Genomic DNA, 17,455 nt, shown 5'->3' with positions numbered 1-17,455 from the left:
TGTGAGCACGACTCACACAGCGTCACGCATCCTGTCACCAGACCTCAGTGCCATCTGCTTGGCCTGGGCCAGGGTGAGCGGCGATCCCATCGTGAAGACGCGTCTCATTAAGAGGACCGGAAGATAGAGTCCCCAAGCCGCCTGGTGGGACCCGCGCTGCTGCCTGGGCAAGCATCCCCTCCCCTCCCCCGTTCATTAATGATCATGGGAGGTTTTATTCCCCCCAACAAAAGTGTTAATTAGACATCGTTCAGAACAGGGATATTACACAGATGAATTAAACCCAGACCAATCAACAAGCCCGCTCTGTGCTTCGGGTCCCCCGAACGAGAAGGGAATGAAGGCGGTAATGGGAGGCAGGCGGTAGGATGTCTACCCTAATATGGAATAACAGGGAGGAAGGTTCTCTTGAGTTCTGCACCGCTTCTGTGACGGCAGACACCTTTGTCCTTCTGCAGCTCTGTCTTCTCACCGCTTTCTCTTTGTCCCTTTCTGCAGCACGCACACGCATGTGCACACACACCATTAGGATCGTGTTGTTTGCTGCTTCCCTGGTGTCTGGGCCCAGGGCTGGGTCGTCGGGGTGGGGATGGAGAGGCCACCCCAGTCAGGTGACTTCAGTTCCAACCCTCCCTGGGCTGTCCCTCGCCACCTCTCACTGCGGGCAAGGCCTCGATCGTTTAGAGCCAACCGTTTGTCTTCTGGTCAGAAGACCGGGTATATCTTGCTTACACGTTCCATGGGTATGCAGTAGGTACTCAATAAATACCTGTTGCGTCCGGATGGCTGGGCGACACCCGGAAGCACTTTGTGGCCTGGCAGTGAGTCCCTGGTATTGATCGCCCTCTGTGGGCAGCGTGGGGAGAAGCGGGGGGCAGGGTCCCGCTCCATGGGGGTGACTAGCGAGGCCCGGAGTCTGTTGACGACGAGCAACGAGGACAAAATGGGCACAGACTGTGAAGCACTTGGCTGGGACGGCGAGCTGGGCAGACCTCAGCGGACGCGCTCACACAGCCCGGAGGGGTGCAGAGGGTGGGTGGACGCTGGGGCGGGTCTGCCGGGTGCCCCGAGGGGAGGCCCGACTCCCCAGCGCCCCACGGCCCGGCCCAGGGTGCGTGCTCCCGTGAGGGTGCGTCAGACCCGATGCGACAGGCTGCTAGGGACGTGGAGCCCCCTCCCGTGGTCTCTGGGGTTGGTGGGGTCAGAGGGCATTGAAGGCGCAAGACTTTCCTGAGGAGGGGGATGGAGAGTGGGACCGGAGGTCTGCTCAAAGCCCCCCCCCCCCCCCCCCCGCCCCAGCCGGTCTGAGAGGAGCCGAGCTGTGGCTGTCCCTTTCTCTAGCATCAGACCCTGGAGCGAGACTCCCCCCTGTCCACAAAGCACCCCTTCGCTGGGCACCCCTCTCTTTACGAAACATCCCCAACCTAGGGCAGGACGTCCGTGCCCCCTTCTGAGAGGGCCGCCGCCCGGCACCCGTGGCACCCTGTGCGGGAGACGTCCCCGCTGTGTTGGTCCCCATCGCTACCCAACTGCACAGATGTTTGAGCCTCGTCTGGAAGCCCGTCGCTGCGGGACGCGGCCACAGACTCTTGTCTGGCTCCCGACACGTGGTCACTGGGGCTCGTGAAGCCAACATGAGATTCTTCCCCCTCCTTCTCTTTGATTCTGGATGCCTCAGTCGCCCACAGTCTCCTCTCTGACAGTTTCCATCCGGGTTTGTACCCAAGTTCTTGACCTTCTTTGTGTCACTGAAACCCAAGCTCTGATAGGCTCCTGAATGATCCCATTCAAGTTTGACCTCTGTATCCCTGAAACCCAAGCTCCGATAGGATCCTGAGTGCATCCCAAACAGAAGGTAATTGTCCAGTCTCTGTTACCTGGTCACCTGGACGTTTTACTCTGTGGTGTGTATGCACATGCAGGTAAGCCACAGGCACGTGAGGTTGTGTCCCTCCCTTGTGACCTGCATGTATTAGAAGCCAGGCGGGGTGCGATCAGACTCACAGTGTGCTGTCACCAGCTGTAGGAGCTTGGGGAGCTCGCCGAACCCCTCCGACATTCGGCCTCCTAGCGCTGAGTTTTATGGTTCAGAAATTAAAAGCAAGAGGACGATGATTTCTGAATTATGAAGCTGTTTGTCAGATGTCAGGGGTGATTACTCCTTGCCAGTCCTGTTAGTCCCTTACCAAGGCAGTCGGGGGCGAGGGAAGGAGGTCCTTGTGGAGGATCCACAGTGCCGCAGCCGGTGTGAACATATTCTCAGGTCACGGGGGGCCGCCCAGCCGCTTAACTGCACATCACTCCTTGGTTTCTTGTCCTACCGGGTATGGGTGAAAGAAATTGAGGAGCGCTGGGGACAGGAGCGTTTAGATCGCCTCTGCTCGGTGTCTGCTACCCGACCAGCATTTATCTGAACTCTGTGTGAGGGAGGGTGTGTGTGCACCTGCGCCATTGTCTTGTCTGTCCTCCTTACATCCTTTTCTTCCAGCTCTTTGGGTGGGGATCCTGTTTTGGATTGGGGAGTTGCAGCGGGATCTGGTAGGAGCCACGGTCCCGGCCTCCTGGCTCGTAGCAGGATTCGGGATCCTGCCTCGTGTGTGGCACCCTCCACGCACCAGAGGTGGGGGGCGGGGGTGGTGGTCCCAGGAGGGACGCAGGAGACCCCGGCCTTCACGCTGGGAGGGCAGATACAGAGCACGGACGGAAACCAAGGGACAGAATGAGTATGTAGTGGGTCCTACCCCACACTAGACACTCTGCTAGATATCCTACTTACTGTTGACCCACTTAATTTAATTCTCCTGGAGCCTTGTTAAATAAAATGACGAATTCTCTTTTCTGGAAGAGGTGCGAAGGCCCAGGGAGGTGACGGTCGGTCGAGGTGGGATCAAACCGACCCGTCTGAGCCCTGCTGTGTTCCTCAGTCCTTGTCTCTCTGGCCTCAGGGAACCGCGCTGAGGAGGGAGGGAGGGAGGGAGGGAGGCCCGTTCCCGCTCCGCAGCGACTGCCCGGCCATCGGCCGTAGCTGGGCCGTGCGGGTGATGGAGCACCATCTGCATTCCAGCCGGGCCTGTGATTCGGGGGGGACGTCCCCGGAAGAGACTTGCTGCCACCCAAACCGTAGGTGTGGATCCCACAGAGCCCCGCGGAGCCAGGGGTCTGGGGCCGCACAGGTGGGTCTCTGCGCCCAGAGGCTACCGTCAGCCCAGCCCCACCACCGCAGACACCCCGGTGCGGACGGACGCTTCCCTAAGGGAAGCACCAGAGTCGGGGCTCCTGGATCGCCGGGAGTGCTCCGGGATCGCCGGGAGTGCTCCAGGATCGCCGGAACTGCTCCGGGATCGCCGGAAGTGCTCCGGGTTGCTCGTTTTCCTCCCGGGAGGCTCTGGGGACTTTGAAAGTGGGGGTGTCCATGGTGACAGTGTAGACGGCGCCCCCTGGAGCACAGAGCCGGAAGAGGGGGACTCAGAACATTTACCAATCCATTCGTTTATGAATCACTGTTCCGGACTTACTTTCTGCCTAACTTACTGGGACGGGCACAGGGGTGAACACAGAGCGCGGGCGTGCGCATCAGCCGGTGGCATCCTGGGCAGCCGCGAGGCTGCCGAGGGGGCTCGGGATGTCATGCGCTTCGTGCCCAGGCAGCGGGGCACTCCACTGGGTAACCTGAATTCACACCTGGACCCCTGGTGACGGGCCGTGTTAGTCGCTAGGGCTGTCGTCACAAAGCTGCGCTCACGGGGAGGCACAGGGGTGGCTGCGTGGGTTCAGCATCTGACTTCGGCTCAGGTTATGATCTCACGGGTCGTGGGTTCGAGCCCCGTGTGGGGCTCTGTGCCGACAGCTCGGAGCCTGGAGCCCGCTTGGGATTCTGTGTCTCCTTGTCTCTCTGCCCCTCCCCTGCTGGTACTCTGTCTCTTTCTGTCTCTCTCCCTTAAAAATAAATAAACAGTAAAAACAAATTTAAAAAACCAACCAAAACACCAAAGCCCCACAGATTGGGCAGCTTGGGACGCAAATTCATCTGCTCACGGTTCTGGAAGCTGCAAGTCCAAGATCAAGGTGCCAGCGGACCTGGTGTCTGTGCCGCAGGCAGACGGCTGCCTCCTCCCCGTGAACCCACGTGGTCTGTCTCCTGTGGGCCCACCCCAACACCTCCTCTTCCCACGGGACACCCGTCAGATTGGGCTAGCACCCTCCCTCATGGCCTCATAGACCTTAATCACCTCTTTAAAGGCCCTCGATGGGTCACACTCTGAGGTACTCGGGTTGGGGCTTCCGCCTGGAGTATGGGGGGCACCTCAGCCCAAGCAAGGGGCACAGAGAACAAGAACAGTTGGAAAGGCTCCTGGGCCCGTCCACATGTGGGCAGGCCCCCCAGGGGCGAGAACGAGTGTGTTTCGGGAGTGGCAGTGGTGCGGACTCTCCCAGATGAGCCACAGCCTGGATGACGGGCCGGGGCCGGTGCGGCCTGGCTCAGCCACTGGGGCGGATGCCCCCCACGTCAAGGGAGGGTGGTGGCTCTCGCGTCTTCCGGTCGAAGCTTGAAGCGGGGGAGCCGGGTGGCTGGAGGGCTGTAGGGGCAGAGCTGTGAGCCCGGAGCAGGGAGGCCGCGGGGAGGGCTCTGAAGGCTGGCAGCCTCGGCAGGTGCCTCTGAGAAGCCGTGGCCGGTCTGCAGTGAGCCTCCACGGGCTCTGGACTCCGAGGGGGCCTCGGCTACACACAGTCGCAGCTCTGCTGTGGGAGCTGGCTTTCCCACGACGGAAGTCCCAGAAGATGCCATGGCATCCCGGGGGCCACTGGTGCCATGATGCCCGCTGATGTCTGGGGACCCGCTGATACCGTGGCAGCAGCAAGTTCCGACATGGGGTCTTCAACACCTGGGCTCGAGTCCCCGCGTTATAGGACCTTAGCCAAGTTACGTCACATCTGAGCTCCGCTTCTCCATTTACGGAAGGACTCCCTCATATCCCCTTCCCTGGAGTTGTGGGCGTTAAATGAACCGGTGTCCGCAAGAGGTTAGCAGGGTGCCCAGTATGCTCCGGTGTTTAATGAGCGAGCGCTATGTTAAATGGTCAGCTCTCAAGCCCTTTCTCTCGTTCCAAACCCTGTCTGCAGCCCCCTCCTCCAGGAAGCACTCTGTAAGCTCACAGGACTCCTCTACTGAACCTGGGCTCCTGAGGCCCCACTTTGGTTTCCCAGGTAGCTTTGGCTTGTCATCCCGAGCGTTCCAGAAACACGGTCTCCAGAGTGGGGGCCTGTCTCCCGTCCTCCCCACATCTGTCCCCGGAGTCCAGCACAGATTCCCCCCTGCAGGGCCCGCGGCTGAGCCGGCTGCCCCTCACCCCCGTTGCCTCAGCAGGAAACCGTCCGGGCTCTTGTGTCAGCTAGACGCCGGGCAGGACCGGCCTGCCAGCCGCTCAGAAACTCTGGTGGAGTCGTGGCCTGGCTCTGTGCCCACAGACCTTCCCGGGAGGCTCTCTTCTACCGGCCCCCCCATCTGCCTGGCTGGCGGGGGCGGGAGGCCGGCCCTCTCTTCCCGGGGCGGGCGACGGAGCCCAAGGACACAGGCCTGTGCAGAGGCCATGTGTGAGCCGAAGCTTGTGCCTCAGTCCACGTGGTCGTGAACTCGGCAGATGTTTACGTGTCTCTGCCACGTGCCAGGCGCTGTTCTAGGCCCCAGAGATGCGCGGTGGGGAGGCGGATGAGGCTGCCCTGGCGTGGCTGGAGGGAGCCGGCTGGACGTGCTGGCAGGAGGTACAGGACGCTAAGCGGCCCAACCAGGAACAGGGGCCGTGATGCTGGAAGTAACCAACTTCTGGTCCTTCTGCAGCTTTGCCTCCCTGGGCACTAGGAGAGACCGCGCTCGGCCCTCCGAGATCTCACAAAGGGAAGACTGGACCCAAACGGGGCACCCAGGGTCTGGGGAAGAGGGAGCACCCCGTGTCACATGGAGGAAGCCTTAGACTGGCCCACTAGATAGGAGCACCCCAAGGGACGTGGTGCGTTCGCGGCTGTAACTTCGGAATCTCCAACAGCCGTGCGAAGTAGGTCCGGCCGGTGCGGACCGGCTCCAGAGGGCCGGGCGGGGGGCGGGGGATGGATGTGGACGTCGCAGAAGCGACAGAACTTCTGGACCACCTGAGCGTCCAGCGAACGAGAAGGGCTGCTTCACGAGGCAGCAAGCCCCGTGGCCCGGGAGGCTTCCGGAAGAGCCCGGAGGGCCGTGGGCTGGGCACGCTGGACCGGGGACTTCTGATTGAGGAGCACGTTGGCCAAGGTGACCTCCACCGTCCCTCCCAGCACCGGGGCCCTGCCATTCCACGAGCACCGTGCGCGGGCCCAGCCTGCCTGGCCTCGCATCATGAATGCCTGGACTTTGCTGACGGTCACTGTGTCTTGCTTGCAGTAGGGCTGTCCATGACGCGCCCTGACGGATCAGCATTAAGAGGGAAAATCGCTTGGAAACGGGCTTCCCTTTCCTGACCCCGCAGCTCTGTCCCCGTTTTATTTTTCCGTATCCGATGGCCAACACTTAAACTGCTGGACGCCCCTCATTCCCACCAGTTGGCCGGTGGAGAAAACGATTAGCAGCATTGGCCCGAGACGCGAGAGGCGCAAGGGGAGGGGGGTAGGGAGGGCGGGGGTGGCGAGGGGGCCGGGACGAGCGTGCGCTCACGTCCCCACATGCCAGGGACCTCCCAGCCCGTGCCCCACACCAGCTCATCAGGCTGGTTTGCCTCCCGATTGTTCTTGGACACAGGGGCTCGGGGTGGGTTGTGCCTCAGCATTGTTCCCCTCGCCTCCCCACCCCTTCGTGTCCCCTGACGGGCCCAGGTTGTAGATACAGTCTGGCCAACTCTATCGATTTTCTGTTTCGAGGCCTTCTTGCCGAGCGGCCTGGCGTTACCACCCCTGGTGGTGTGGGTCTCAGAGGCAGGTCCCAGAGGGCGAGGGATGTGTCTGTCTTGTTCTTTGTAGGGAGCCGTGCTTGTCACCTGTGGGTGTTGTTGTTATGTTTCGTGGTTTGTTTTGATGTGTTTGGTGTTTGGTTTTCGGTAACCATGCCGTCTCCTTGAGGGCTGTTGGTTTGCTTATAAAACAGAGCTCCGAAGAGAGCATCCGGTTGATGCTGGGAGCAGGAGGCGGGGTCCCCCAGGTGGGTCTCCTCCGGACAGTCCCTCGTCGCGGCTCACGCCTGGGGAGTGATGTAACCCTCAGTGCCTCCGTTCGCTCACTTGTGTATCTGTTCGATTAACCATTTATTGGGGACCTTGTAGGAGCCCATTCCTGGGCTTGGCCTCCAGGAACGTAGATCTGAGTAGCCGTACGTGTAACCAGGGGTGTAGACCGACGCGTGCCGTAGACACAGCAAGGAGGCCCCATGACGGAGGTAGGAGGCAGTGGGGAGGAGGAGAAAGACCAGGGACTCCAGAGTCCGACAGACTGGGGTTCGAATCCCGAGCCTTGCTTTCACTGGTTCTGTGATCTCCTTGAGCCGTGGTTTGTGGAGAGATTAACGTCTGTCTTCCAACACTGTACTGAGGAGGAATTAAACTAGATCATGCAGCAGCATCAGTGCCCCATAAATATGGGTCCCCCCTCCCCTGTCTGGGCGAGTGTAACAGGAGTGGCTCATTTTGCCTGGAGGGCTTCACGGTGGGGGAGGCCGTTGAGCTCAGAGCAGGGATGGAGGGGATAGTTGCTTCAGCATTTCCTTAACCCAACCCAGTACGGAAAAGACTGGGCCGCTTCAGAGAAGGAGGGCTGCTGCGTGCCGGGGGTGGGTGGCCAGAGGCAAGGTGGGGAAGGGGGCGAGGGCCTGGCTGTGAAGGGCCTTGGGTGTCCAGCTAAAGATTTTGAATCGTATCGTGAACGGCAAGGACATAATGGAGTTTAGAAAGCAGTGAGTTATGGACTCGATTTAGTGTTTTGGGATCATAACTCGGGGTGGGGGGGGCAACGTGGAAGCCAGAAGGAGATGTGGAGGAGGGGAGAGACAGCAGGGTGATGACCGACAGTCAGTCAACAAACGCTTATTGAGCAGTTACTATGCGCCAGGCACTCTACAAAGCTGAGTGAGGTAGGATCCCTGAGGGAGAGAATAGAGGACACGCTCTGGAGAGAGGCACGGGTTGGAGGGAGCCTGAGTGGGGACAGCCAGTGAAAGGCTGTGGACAAGGCTGGCATTCCTCCGTGCAGATGTCATTCACACCGACAATTCACGGTGTGGCAGGCGGTCCTGGGACTGAGATTGTCCAGGAGACAGAGTGCCAGTTAGAACCAGGGACGCTCAGGAAAAGTATTTTGGAGTTGGAACTGATCATGGATTTGAGGCAAAGATTGAGGGGAGGAGGAGATCCAGGCCCCCTAGGGAACGGCCCCTCGCGGGGGGTGACAGCAGGCCGGGGATCTAGCGGGGTGGGGGGAGACTGCTGTGGGCCGGGCTGGGAGTCTGGGCTCTCCCCTCCGCTGTCTGGGGCGGGCCTCTCCTCTCGGGAACCCAGGGCCTTCACAGAGGCTCGTAGGACTTGCTGCACTGCCCAGCGCGGCCAGTGCTCGGGAGGTAGGGGGGAGGGCCGGGGACAGGAAGAGAGCTCTTCACAAACCAGAGACCGGAGAGGTGAGGTCCGGGCAAGACCAGTGGTGGTAGGGCCTTTCCCCGGGGACAGGTGAGTGAGTGTGTTAAGTCAGATGGTAACTGAACAAGGCTTCCAGGTGAGGGGGGCATCCAGGGTGGGGGGCAGGCAGCCCCCGTGCCCCCCAGCTGCCTCCCATTTCTTGAGGGGGCGGGGCGGGGGGCCGCAAATGTTCTTTAACACGGGCAGCAGGCCGTGTCCTTGGTTGTGTGTGGAGCCCCCTGTAAGCTGGGCCTCGGTCGCCCACGTGCTGCCATAGGGGAGGCGGCCCCTCCCTCCGGGTGCTTTGGGGACAGAAGCCGCTGCCGTGTGCAAGGGGCCACCCGCTGGGACAGCGGCCAGCAGCGTTCTCTGGGTGTCCCCCGAGTGCCAGGCCCTGCTCCGGCTGGACCCGTGCACACGGCCTCGCCACAGAGTCACCTCCACCCGAGGTCAGCTCGTGTGCCCCTTCTTCCTGACGGGCTGTGCGGGCCTGTTGCCTTACCGCGTGTCCTGTGAAGGACTGACATTCGTCGTGCGGGCAGGCGGATGGTGGGGAGACCGCGAGCTGCGTGCAGATCCACGGGGGGAGAGCGCGTGGAAAGCGCCTTTGAAACAAACACGGGCACAGGCAGGGCACCAGCTGGCACCGCTCCTCTCACGGGGGAGGACCGCAAGCGGACTCCGGGCCGCCCGTCCTCCTGTTTGCCTCCGCCCTGCCCCGGGCCCCTGCGCACTCCCCTCCCCCCTGCCCCACGGCCTCGCCCCAGCCAGGATCAGATATGGCCTTTGTCTTCATGCCTCGCCGCTCCCTTTCAGGGATAAAGGCCTCCGTGTCTGGGAACACTGACAGTCCAGGGGACCCCAGGGGGCAGGGCTCCCGCCTTTTCTCTGAATCTATTGCCACTCTCCTCTGCCACCTGCCCCGTGCCTGGGCACCTCATCGCGGTGAAATTGCAGGGGCCACCGGGGAGGCTTCTGCCTTCTCGGGTCCCCGCCTTCCGGGGAGGAGAGGAAACAGAGCGGAAAACGTGCCTCCTGGAGAGGCAGTGAGGAGGCCGGGCGGGGGGCCGTGAGCCTCAGGAACGGGGAGGCTTCCTGGCCGGCTCCCCCCAGCTGCCACCGAGACCAGCCGCAGGGTGCCACAGGGCGCCGGGGCCCCTGGCAGCCCGTGCCCGGTGGCTGTGGCCACGTGGGCTGCGCGGATCCCCTCCCAGGGGCGGGAAGGTGCCCTGCCAACTAGGGTAAGGCGAACTGCGGGCCTCGGTGTGGACGACAGAGGGCTAGAGCAGCTTCAAGTCACTCCACTAACACCTGCCTCTGACGCAGCGTGCTGGTCGGCTAAGCACGCGCCCGCCTCTACCCGCCTGGTCCTGGCAGTCGCGGGTGAAGACATTGAGGCCCCGAGGGGCGGCTCGCCTGTGCACAGCCACGTTGCCGTTGAGGCGGTACAGCCCGGAGGTTAGGAGGACGCCCTTGGACGCCAGAAGACCCAGAACTTAATCCTGTTTTCCCGTCGTAGCGCCATAAGTAAGACGAGGTTGATTGCTTGCCGCGTAATGGGGAGTGTTGAGGATTCCGTGAGACAGTCCATGTACAGTGACACGCGTCCTGTCTGGAACGTTCATTCGTCCGTTCAGCAGGTGTGAATCGGATGCCGCCTTCGTGCGGGCACGGTGCTACCCACTGGGCCCACAAGAGTGGGTGCGGCGGACGGGGACCCTGTGCTCCTGGAGCGGGGACTGTCTGCACGGCCCGAGGGGCACCCTGTGCACAAAGCATCATGTGAAAGGCGGCTAGAAAAAAGTGGCAAAGGGGCGCCTGGGTGGCACAGTCGGTCGAGTGTCCAGCTTCCTTCCGCTCAGGTCGTGATCCCGCGGTTCGTGAGTTCGAGTCCCAGATCAGGTTCACTGCTGTCAACGCAGAGCCTGCTTCGGATCTCTGTCCCCCGTCTCTCTGCCCGTTCCCTGTGTGTTCGCTCTCAAAAATAAGCTTAAACACGAAGGGGCATAGCCGGAGGTGAACCCCCTGCTGTCTGCCTCCAGTGCTGGGTGTGACATTCTCCCTGGAAGAGGAGGAGTTCCTCTGCACCGTCCTGGGGGACCCACGCCAGGCAGCGTCCATCCTTTCTGGATACCCGGCTCAATGGGAAGTAGGCCAACTGGACAGTAGTAAAGCTTCTAGAAACCATAACACTCATTGTTATTCATCTCGTATCCTTAAAGTACCAGGTGCTTTTTCTGGGCGCTGAGGATACAGCAGTGACCAAAATGTGTGTGTGTGTGTGTGTGTGTGTGTGTGTGTGTGTGTGTGTATTTCTACCCTCACAGATCTTATAAGGCTTCGTGTCAGGGAAGGAGACGATAAACAAATTAATACATAAAATAAAAGGTAACTTGGATATTGATATGCGCCATGGGAGTAGTAACACAAGAGAAGGGGCTTCCGGAACGTCGTGGGCAGTTGTGCAATTTTAAGTGATGTGGTTCGGTAGGAACTCACTCAGAAGGTGGTACTTGACACAAGGTCTGAAGGAGGGAAGGGAACAGACATACCAGGGGGAAGCATTCCCGGCAGAAAGAACAGTAAATGCAAAGGTCCTGAGGTTGGAGGGTCCCTGCTGCGTTTGAGGAAATCCAGTATAAATGTACCAAAGTGAGCAAGGGAACGAGTGGTAGAAACAAGGTGTGTGTGTGTGTGTGTGCGCACGCGCGTGTGCATATACAACATGCACGTGCATGCAAATCGTGAGGGGCCACACGCACGCCCTGTAGTTCTGATACTAACCATCCAGAGTTAGCTCAGACTCCACGTGTTCAGGACACAGCCCCAGCCAGGGTGGGATCCCAGGCCACCTCCTGAGCGCCCTTCTGACCGCGGCCCCCTCAGGGGCCAGGAACGACTCTAACTTGGCAAAGTGCCTTCCTTACAGCTCCGCTAGAAAGGACGCAGATCGGGACCAACCCGATGAGGAGAGGAGCCCCCACTGCCCTCCCTGCAGAATCAGGCCATCACCCTCCCGGCACACGGAAGAGTTCACCAGCTGGAAAGTTCCCCTGAGCCTCAGCGTCCAGTGTTTATTGGGGTTTGGTGAGTGAATCACCGGCCCCACGATGGAACCCACTGAACCCTCTTCCTCTCCCGGGTCTCAGGAGGTCAGGCTGGTGTCTGTGGCCCGGAGCCCCAGCCTACCGACCCCGTGGCTGGTCCACCAGCAGCCCCAGCCCCCACCCAGACTCATTTCCTTAGCACAAACCCAGGTGTGGTCCAAGAGCCCAAAGACACCCTTATCACTGGGGAAGTTCCGAGGCTGAGAGCCTCTGTCCCAGGAACCCAGGACCAGGACCAGACAAGTGGTTAGGGGACAAGAACCTTGAGGGAATCACAAGGACCCGGGTTTCCACTTCGAATGAGATGGGAAGTCAGTGCTGGGTTCTGAGACCTAATTTCCGTGTTAACAGAGTCACTCCGGCTGCTGTGTTATGAACAGACTGTGTGCGGACAGGGGACCCATCCGGTGGCTCCTGCGGACGGGGCTCGTCTCTGGAATTATTTGAGGATTAGAACCGGCAGGATGCACTGATGGAGGGGAAGCAGTGGGAGAGAGGAAGGGAAGGGCAGAGAACGGAGCTTGTCTTGAGGACCCGGAGGAAGAGGGTGGTCTTTGCTGCGGGGCCCAGGTTTGGGGGAGGAAGATGGGGAGCTCCGTTTTGGAGGGAAGTGGGAGATGCCCGTGGGACACACAAGTGCAGCCGTGAAATAAGTGTCTTGGCCGAAGCGGCCGGAGCTGGGGCGGCGGGGGGAGGTCTGAGCTGGCTGGAGGCGGTGGGTGTGCGCCCGGTGAACTCGGCAGGGAGCGAGGGCAGAGGGGACCACAGCAGGCACAGGACCAGGGTGAGCCCCGGGAGAGCGCCAGGCCGCCAAGCCCCGGGGGCAGCGGCCGGCCGTGCCAGATGCTGCTGGTCTGTGCAGCAAGGTGGGAGCCAAGGTGAGGGTAGATGTTGGATTTAGCCGCTTGGGGGTCCTTGGTGACCTTGACCCCGGAAACCGTGGCGTGGGGCCCGGGAGGAGAGCCCCGCGTGCAGGAGCTCGTGGTTTGCTGTGAGTAGAGAAGCGGGGCGGGAGCCGGGCCAGGGGAGGACACCCAGCCGGCGTGTGCGCAGGGCCCGTGGGGAGGAAACAGCAGTTTAAGAACGCGGGCTGTCTGGTCACGAGAAGAGGAGACTCTGGGGCACGTCATAACTCTGCTCACATGCTTGAAGCACTGTCATGTGGAGGAGAATTAGATTCATTTTATGTGACTCTAGAGAGAGGAACCAGCCCCGGCGGTTAGAGGCCGCGGACGGGGTGGGGGTGGGGGGCCTGCAGGGCCGCCGAAGGGAGAATTTGTGCACCTGCTCGTTGACTCGCTGAAGACAGCCACGGTGCGTGCCTACTGTGTGCGTGACACTGGCCTGGGCGCCCGGGGTTGAGCCCTGCGGGGGACTCAGCCCCTCGGGCTGGCGGGGAGGGAGACCCCCCCGGGGTCCGCCTGGGGAGGTGGTGCGGAGAGAGGTCAGGCTGTGCGGGGGAGCCGTGAAGTCTCATGGAGGCCGGTCACCTTCTGATGACTGAGAACCTGTTTGGCTTAAATAAATGAGGCTTAAAAAGGTACTTGAATCTCAGTTATCAGGTACATTTTCTGGATGGCTAGGCCGTGTAGTTACAGCCTTAATAACAACGAGGGCTGAGAGCTGGGTGCCGCTTTGTCGTTTACGGAGCACACGTGATCCCGCCCAGATCGCTCTGCTGTCCCTGTTTTCTAGTTGGGTGAACTGAGGCTCAGCGCGGTGAGCCTTGCCTGAGGTCGTAATTGCTACAGAGCCGGGGCCACAACCACATTCCCGAGTCCCCGGTCCCCTGTGCACGTCCTTCCCGGAGCGGCCAGGGCCTCGGCCACACTGGTTATAACCTGCTCTGACCCGCGCACACAAGTGTTTCAGGGCCAGGGTTCGGGTGTCCTGTGGAATGTTCCATAAGCCGTGCCCCCTCCCCGGTGTGGCTCCCACAAAAATGATCTGCTCTGAGTGAGCTGGCAGGTCCCTTCCTCTGCCCAGGACTTTCCTGCACCTGCCCCGGCCCCGACCCTCCCTTTCTCTTGAGCAAGAGATCTCTGGAGCCCAAGAGCAACCTAGCCCTGGGCTTCCGCGGGCTTCCTCCACCAGCACTCCCGTCCTTGGCTCCTTGGTGCCGATGACACTTATCAGGTCCCCGAGATCAAAAAGGGTGAGGAATCCAAAAATGAGATAAGAAAGATGGAAAGATCAGGCGATCATCATCATCATCATCATAATCATAACAACTAAAACTTGCCTGGGGCTTAGTCTCTGTGAGGAAATACTGATGTCACGTCCGTTTTACAGACGAGGACACTGAGGCACAGAGACGTGAAGCCCATGGTCCCAGGCTGCACAGCAGAGCTGGCTACTGACCAACTTAGCTCCTAGATGCGCCTGCCTCCCGTGAGAGGAAGAGGGGAGAAGCAGAGACCAGGAATGGTTTCCATCCAGCACGATTTTTCGAGCCTCCGGTGTACGAAGCCAGGAGGGAAGAAACAGATGTAGTTCCTGCCCCCAGTGAACCCACAGCTGCAGACTCACCCAGCATCAAAGCGGGAAGGGATCTCGGAGCTGTCGCCCAAAGTGGGACACAGAAAGGTGCAGAGAAACACCTAGAAGGAAAAGGGAACACACACCTTTGCTCGTGTACAAAAATAACATAAAACACACAAGTCAGCAGTTCAACACAGGCCCTGAACAGCCGTGACCGTGCACCTGTCACAGCCAATACACGTGCGGTGGGGCTGGGGCACAGTCCTCGCCCCGCAGCTGGAGGAGGAATTGCAGGGGTAAGAAATCTTATGACATTGACCACAAGCGCAGGAAGCATTTACTGCCTTTGAGAAAGAACGAGCGGGCTGGTTTGGGAGTGGAGCTCACTCTCGGGAGAGAGGCAGCAGAGATGCTAAGCCGTGTGGCACAAGCTCGGGGGTGTGGAGGGGGGGCTATCAGGGAGAGCTTCTTGGAAGAGGGGGCATTTGCATGGCACAGAAGAAGAAAAACTTGGGTTAGCAAGTGAGGAGGCAGAAGGAATAAAATGTATTTGTAGGGCGAGGTAGGAAGAGAAGATTAACTTTGGGGTTCAGTTCAATTCCACAAGCGTTAGTTGAGCGTCTACGAGGAGATGGGCGTCCTTGCTCAGTACAAGGCTGGATTACAAACAGCGTCTGTCCTGAGGTGCTTGTAGCTCAGTGCTTCTCAGTCCTAGGGCTGTAAGTACCCTGTGAGCTCAGTGCTGCACGGGCTGGGGATCCGGGAAGGCTCCTGGGGCCCTGAGCCTGAACTGCTCTTGGAGGAGGAAGAGGGGGGGAGCCCGGTGGCAGGGGAGGGGAGCATGCAAGTTGGAGGGCTGAGGCAGGATGGGCACGGAGACCCCTGGCGTGCTGGGGTTTCTGCAAGGCGGAGCGCATGTCCTGGAGAACAGAAGACACTGTGGGAGCAGTGAGGTTGGCCGGGACCTAAGCTAATTTGAGCTTCGTCCGAGGTCACTGGGGAGCCACTGAAGGTTTCACACGGGGTGGCGATAGATTTGTGTCTTAGGAAGATCATTCTGGCAACTGTGTGGAGAATGGATTTAAGGGGCACGAGCTGGAGGCGGGGGAACCAGTCAGGGGTGTTGCCATAGTCCAGGGAGAAAAGAGGGGGCTTCAGCGAGGGGAGTAGGTGTCGGGGACAGGGATGACCGAGACCTGTTGAGGAGGCGTGTCCGGTGCTGGCTGGCGCGAGGTAAGCCAGGAGGGGTCCGCGGCGAGTGCCCGGTTTGGGTGCGGGCGGAGAAGTATTGGGGTCAGTGGGCAGAAGGACCAGGAAACCAGGCTGAAGGTGCTCGGGTCACAACGGCCACTGCCCGCTTGTGACGAGGGCTGGAGGCGCAGTCACAGCCCTCCTGGACTGAGCTGACCTCATGTTCCAGTGAGCACTCCCTGGGAGCCCCCGCTTGGGGGGGCCGTTGGCCGTTTTTGAGGTTTAAAGCTGAAAATCAGTGTCTGGAGGTGGGGCTCGGGGAGAGGACTGTGTGTGGCTGGAGAGAACATCCAGAGCATCTGTCCGAGAGTTCCCGGGCCCCAGGGCCTTCGGCACCTGCCACGGGCAGTGCTCCTGGGCTCCAGCTCAGCCCCGCCTGCAGCCTCCTGGTGAGAGTAGAGGCCGAACCCCAAGGCCCTCCGCCCCAGGGTTCTGCAGGGGCCAGGGATGTCAGAGAAGGGGCTCGGAGGCTACCAGAAAGACGGGATGGGATCGCTGATTACAGCAGGAGCCCCGTGACCTTGGGAGGCCGCTCAGCCCTCAGAGTGCAACACCTTCAGTGTTCAAGGGACCTTTCTGGTGACAGGCTGGGGTAGAGCCTGCACCCGAGGCGCCCAGAGACGCCAGAGCTGTGCTTCTGGCTTTGCTGGTGACCGTCACTGCACCTCTCTGGGCCTCGGGTTCCCCGCCTGTGAAATGAGAGGGTTGGTCTCTTCCGGCCGTGACGTTCCGAGACTTGGGAGTGCGGTCGGACGGCGGCTGTCCAGCTGGCCCGTCCTGCCCTCACCATGTTCGCTTTCCCAAAATTGTACCTTCTCCTGATTCCTTCCTGGCTGCCTCCCCTTCCTCCTGCTTCAGAGATGGACATGTGCTCAGCAGTGCTCAGAGCGGAGGCCTCTCTCCAGCCTTCAGCGCTGGCTGACGGCCCTCAGCTCTTTGATGGTGGCCCTGGGGGGGGCCCGGCGGGGCCGGGGTCCCCCAGACGGCCCGGTGCGGTGGTGAGGTTTGCTCACATTCACATTCTCCTGCGTTTGCAGTCGTCCTGCCTCTGAGCCCCTGCTCGTGCTGGTCCCTCTGCCTGGAAGGGCATCCTCTCCTTCCTGCAACAGGGAAGACACCACACCCCTGACTCTGGCTCCTCCCCCCCCCCCCCCCGCTGCCCCCCCTACGGTCATCCACAGTTGCAAACGACAAGCTGTTCTTATCAGGGTCGGGTCACACCACAGATAACCTATTTTAGGGAGACGAGGAATGGCTGGTATTTTACGGTGTTGAGTGTGTGTGCCCCTCACGTCTGCCTCACAACTGAACACTGCCAATACCCGCCACGTGGCCACTGGGGCACCGACACTGGACTTCCGGTCACCTCCTCTTTGGGGGCCGCGCAGACGCAGACTTTCTCTCCTCCCCCCTCCCATCCTCCCCTCCCTGACTCAGCCCCCCTCTTGCCTGCGCTTTCCCTGGGTTGGGTGCACAGCAGCCTTTCTCAAGCCACCCTTGAGGCCCCCCCACCGTCCGGAGGATCAAGTCCACATGCCTCAGAATGACCTTGGATGGCCGCCAGGCCACCCCCACCACGCCTGCCTCTCCGGGATTCCCAGATCGGGGTCCGCTGCCTGGCGACCCACACTGAGGACCATCCCCCTCCGCTTCACGTTCTCCCAACCATTAAATCCTGTTGATTCTGCCTCTCCATGCATTTCAGATCTGTTCCATTTCTCTTTATCCGCTGTCTTAGTTCTGCGTGCTTATAACTTCTCTCCAGGAGCCGAGCCACAGCTCCCCTGGCTGCCGGCTGGGCTCTCCAGGCTTTACCCCTCTCAGCCGCTGTCACCGAATCCCAGGGCTGCCCTCCAGCCGGCAGGTAGAACGACACAGGGCCCGGCCCAGCCCGCTGGTGCTCTCTGTCCCGTCAGAACCGCGTGGAGAGGCCACGGTCCAGCAAAGACCCTGCCTCCCGGCCTTTGCTCACGTACATGCTCTTCCTGGAGG

The 17,455-nt window shown here is 60.7% G+C and overlaps 1 protein-coding gene across 1 annotated transcript in view; it reads left to right on the top strand.

Moving 5' to 3' along the window:
• Positions 1-6,102: 6,102 nt before the first annotated feature.
• KIRREL1 (kirre like nephrin family adhesion molecule 1) overlaps positions 6,103-17,455 on the top strand; it is a 47,095-nt gene continuing 35,742 nt past the window's right edge. The window contains exons 1-5 of the mRNA XM_032591721.1: positions 6,103-6,283; positions 8,939-9,136; positions 9,738-9,848; positions 9,951-10,082; positions 10,667-10,773. Of these exons, the coding sequence (XP_032447612.1) occupies positions 6,103-6,283; positions 8,939-9,136; positions 9,738-9,848; positions 9,951-10,082; positions 10,667-10,773 (729 nt within the window). The remainder of the gene's footprint in view (positions 6,284-8,938; positions 9,137-9,737; positions 9,849-9,950; positions 10,083-10,666; positions 10,774-17,455) is intronic.

The sequence above is a fragment of the Lynx canadensis genome, chromosome F1, assembly GCF_007474595.2.
Source record: "Lynx canadensis isolate LIC74 chromosome F1, mLynCan4.pri.v2, whole genome shotgun sequence".
NCBI lineage: Eukaryota > Metazoa > Chordata > Mammalia > Carnivora > Felidae > Lynx > Lynx canadensis.
This window is presented reverse-complemented; position numbering and strand designations above follow the sequence as displayed.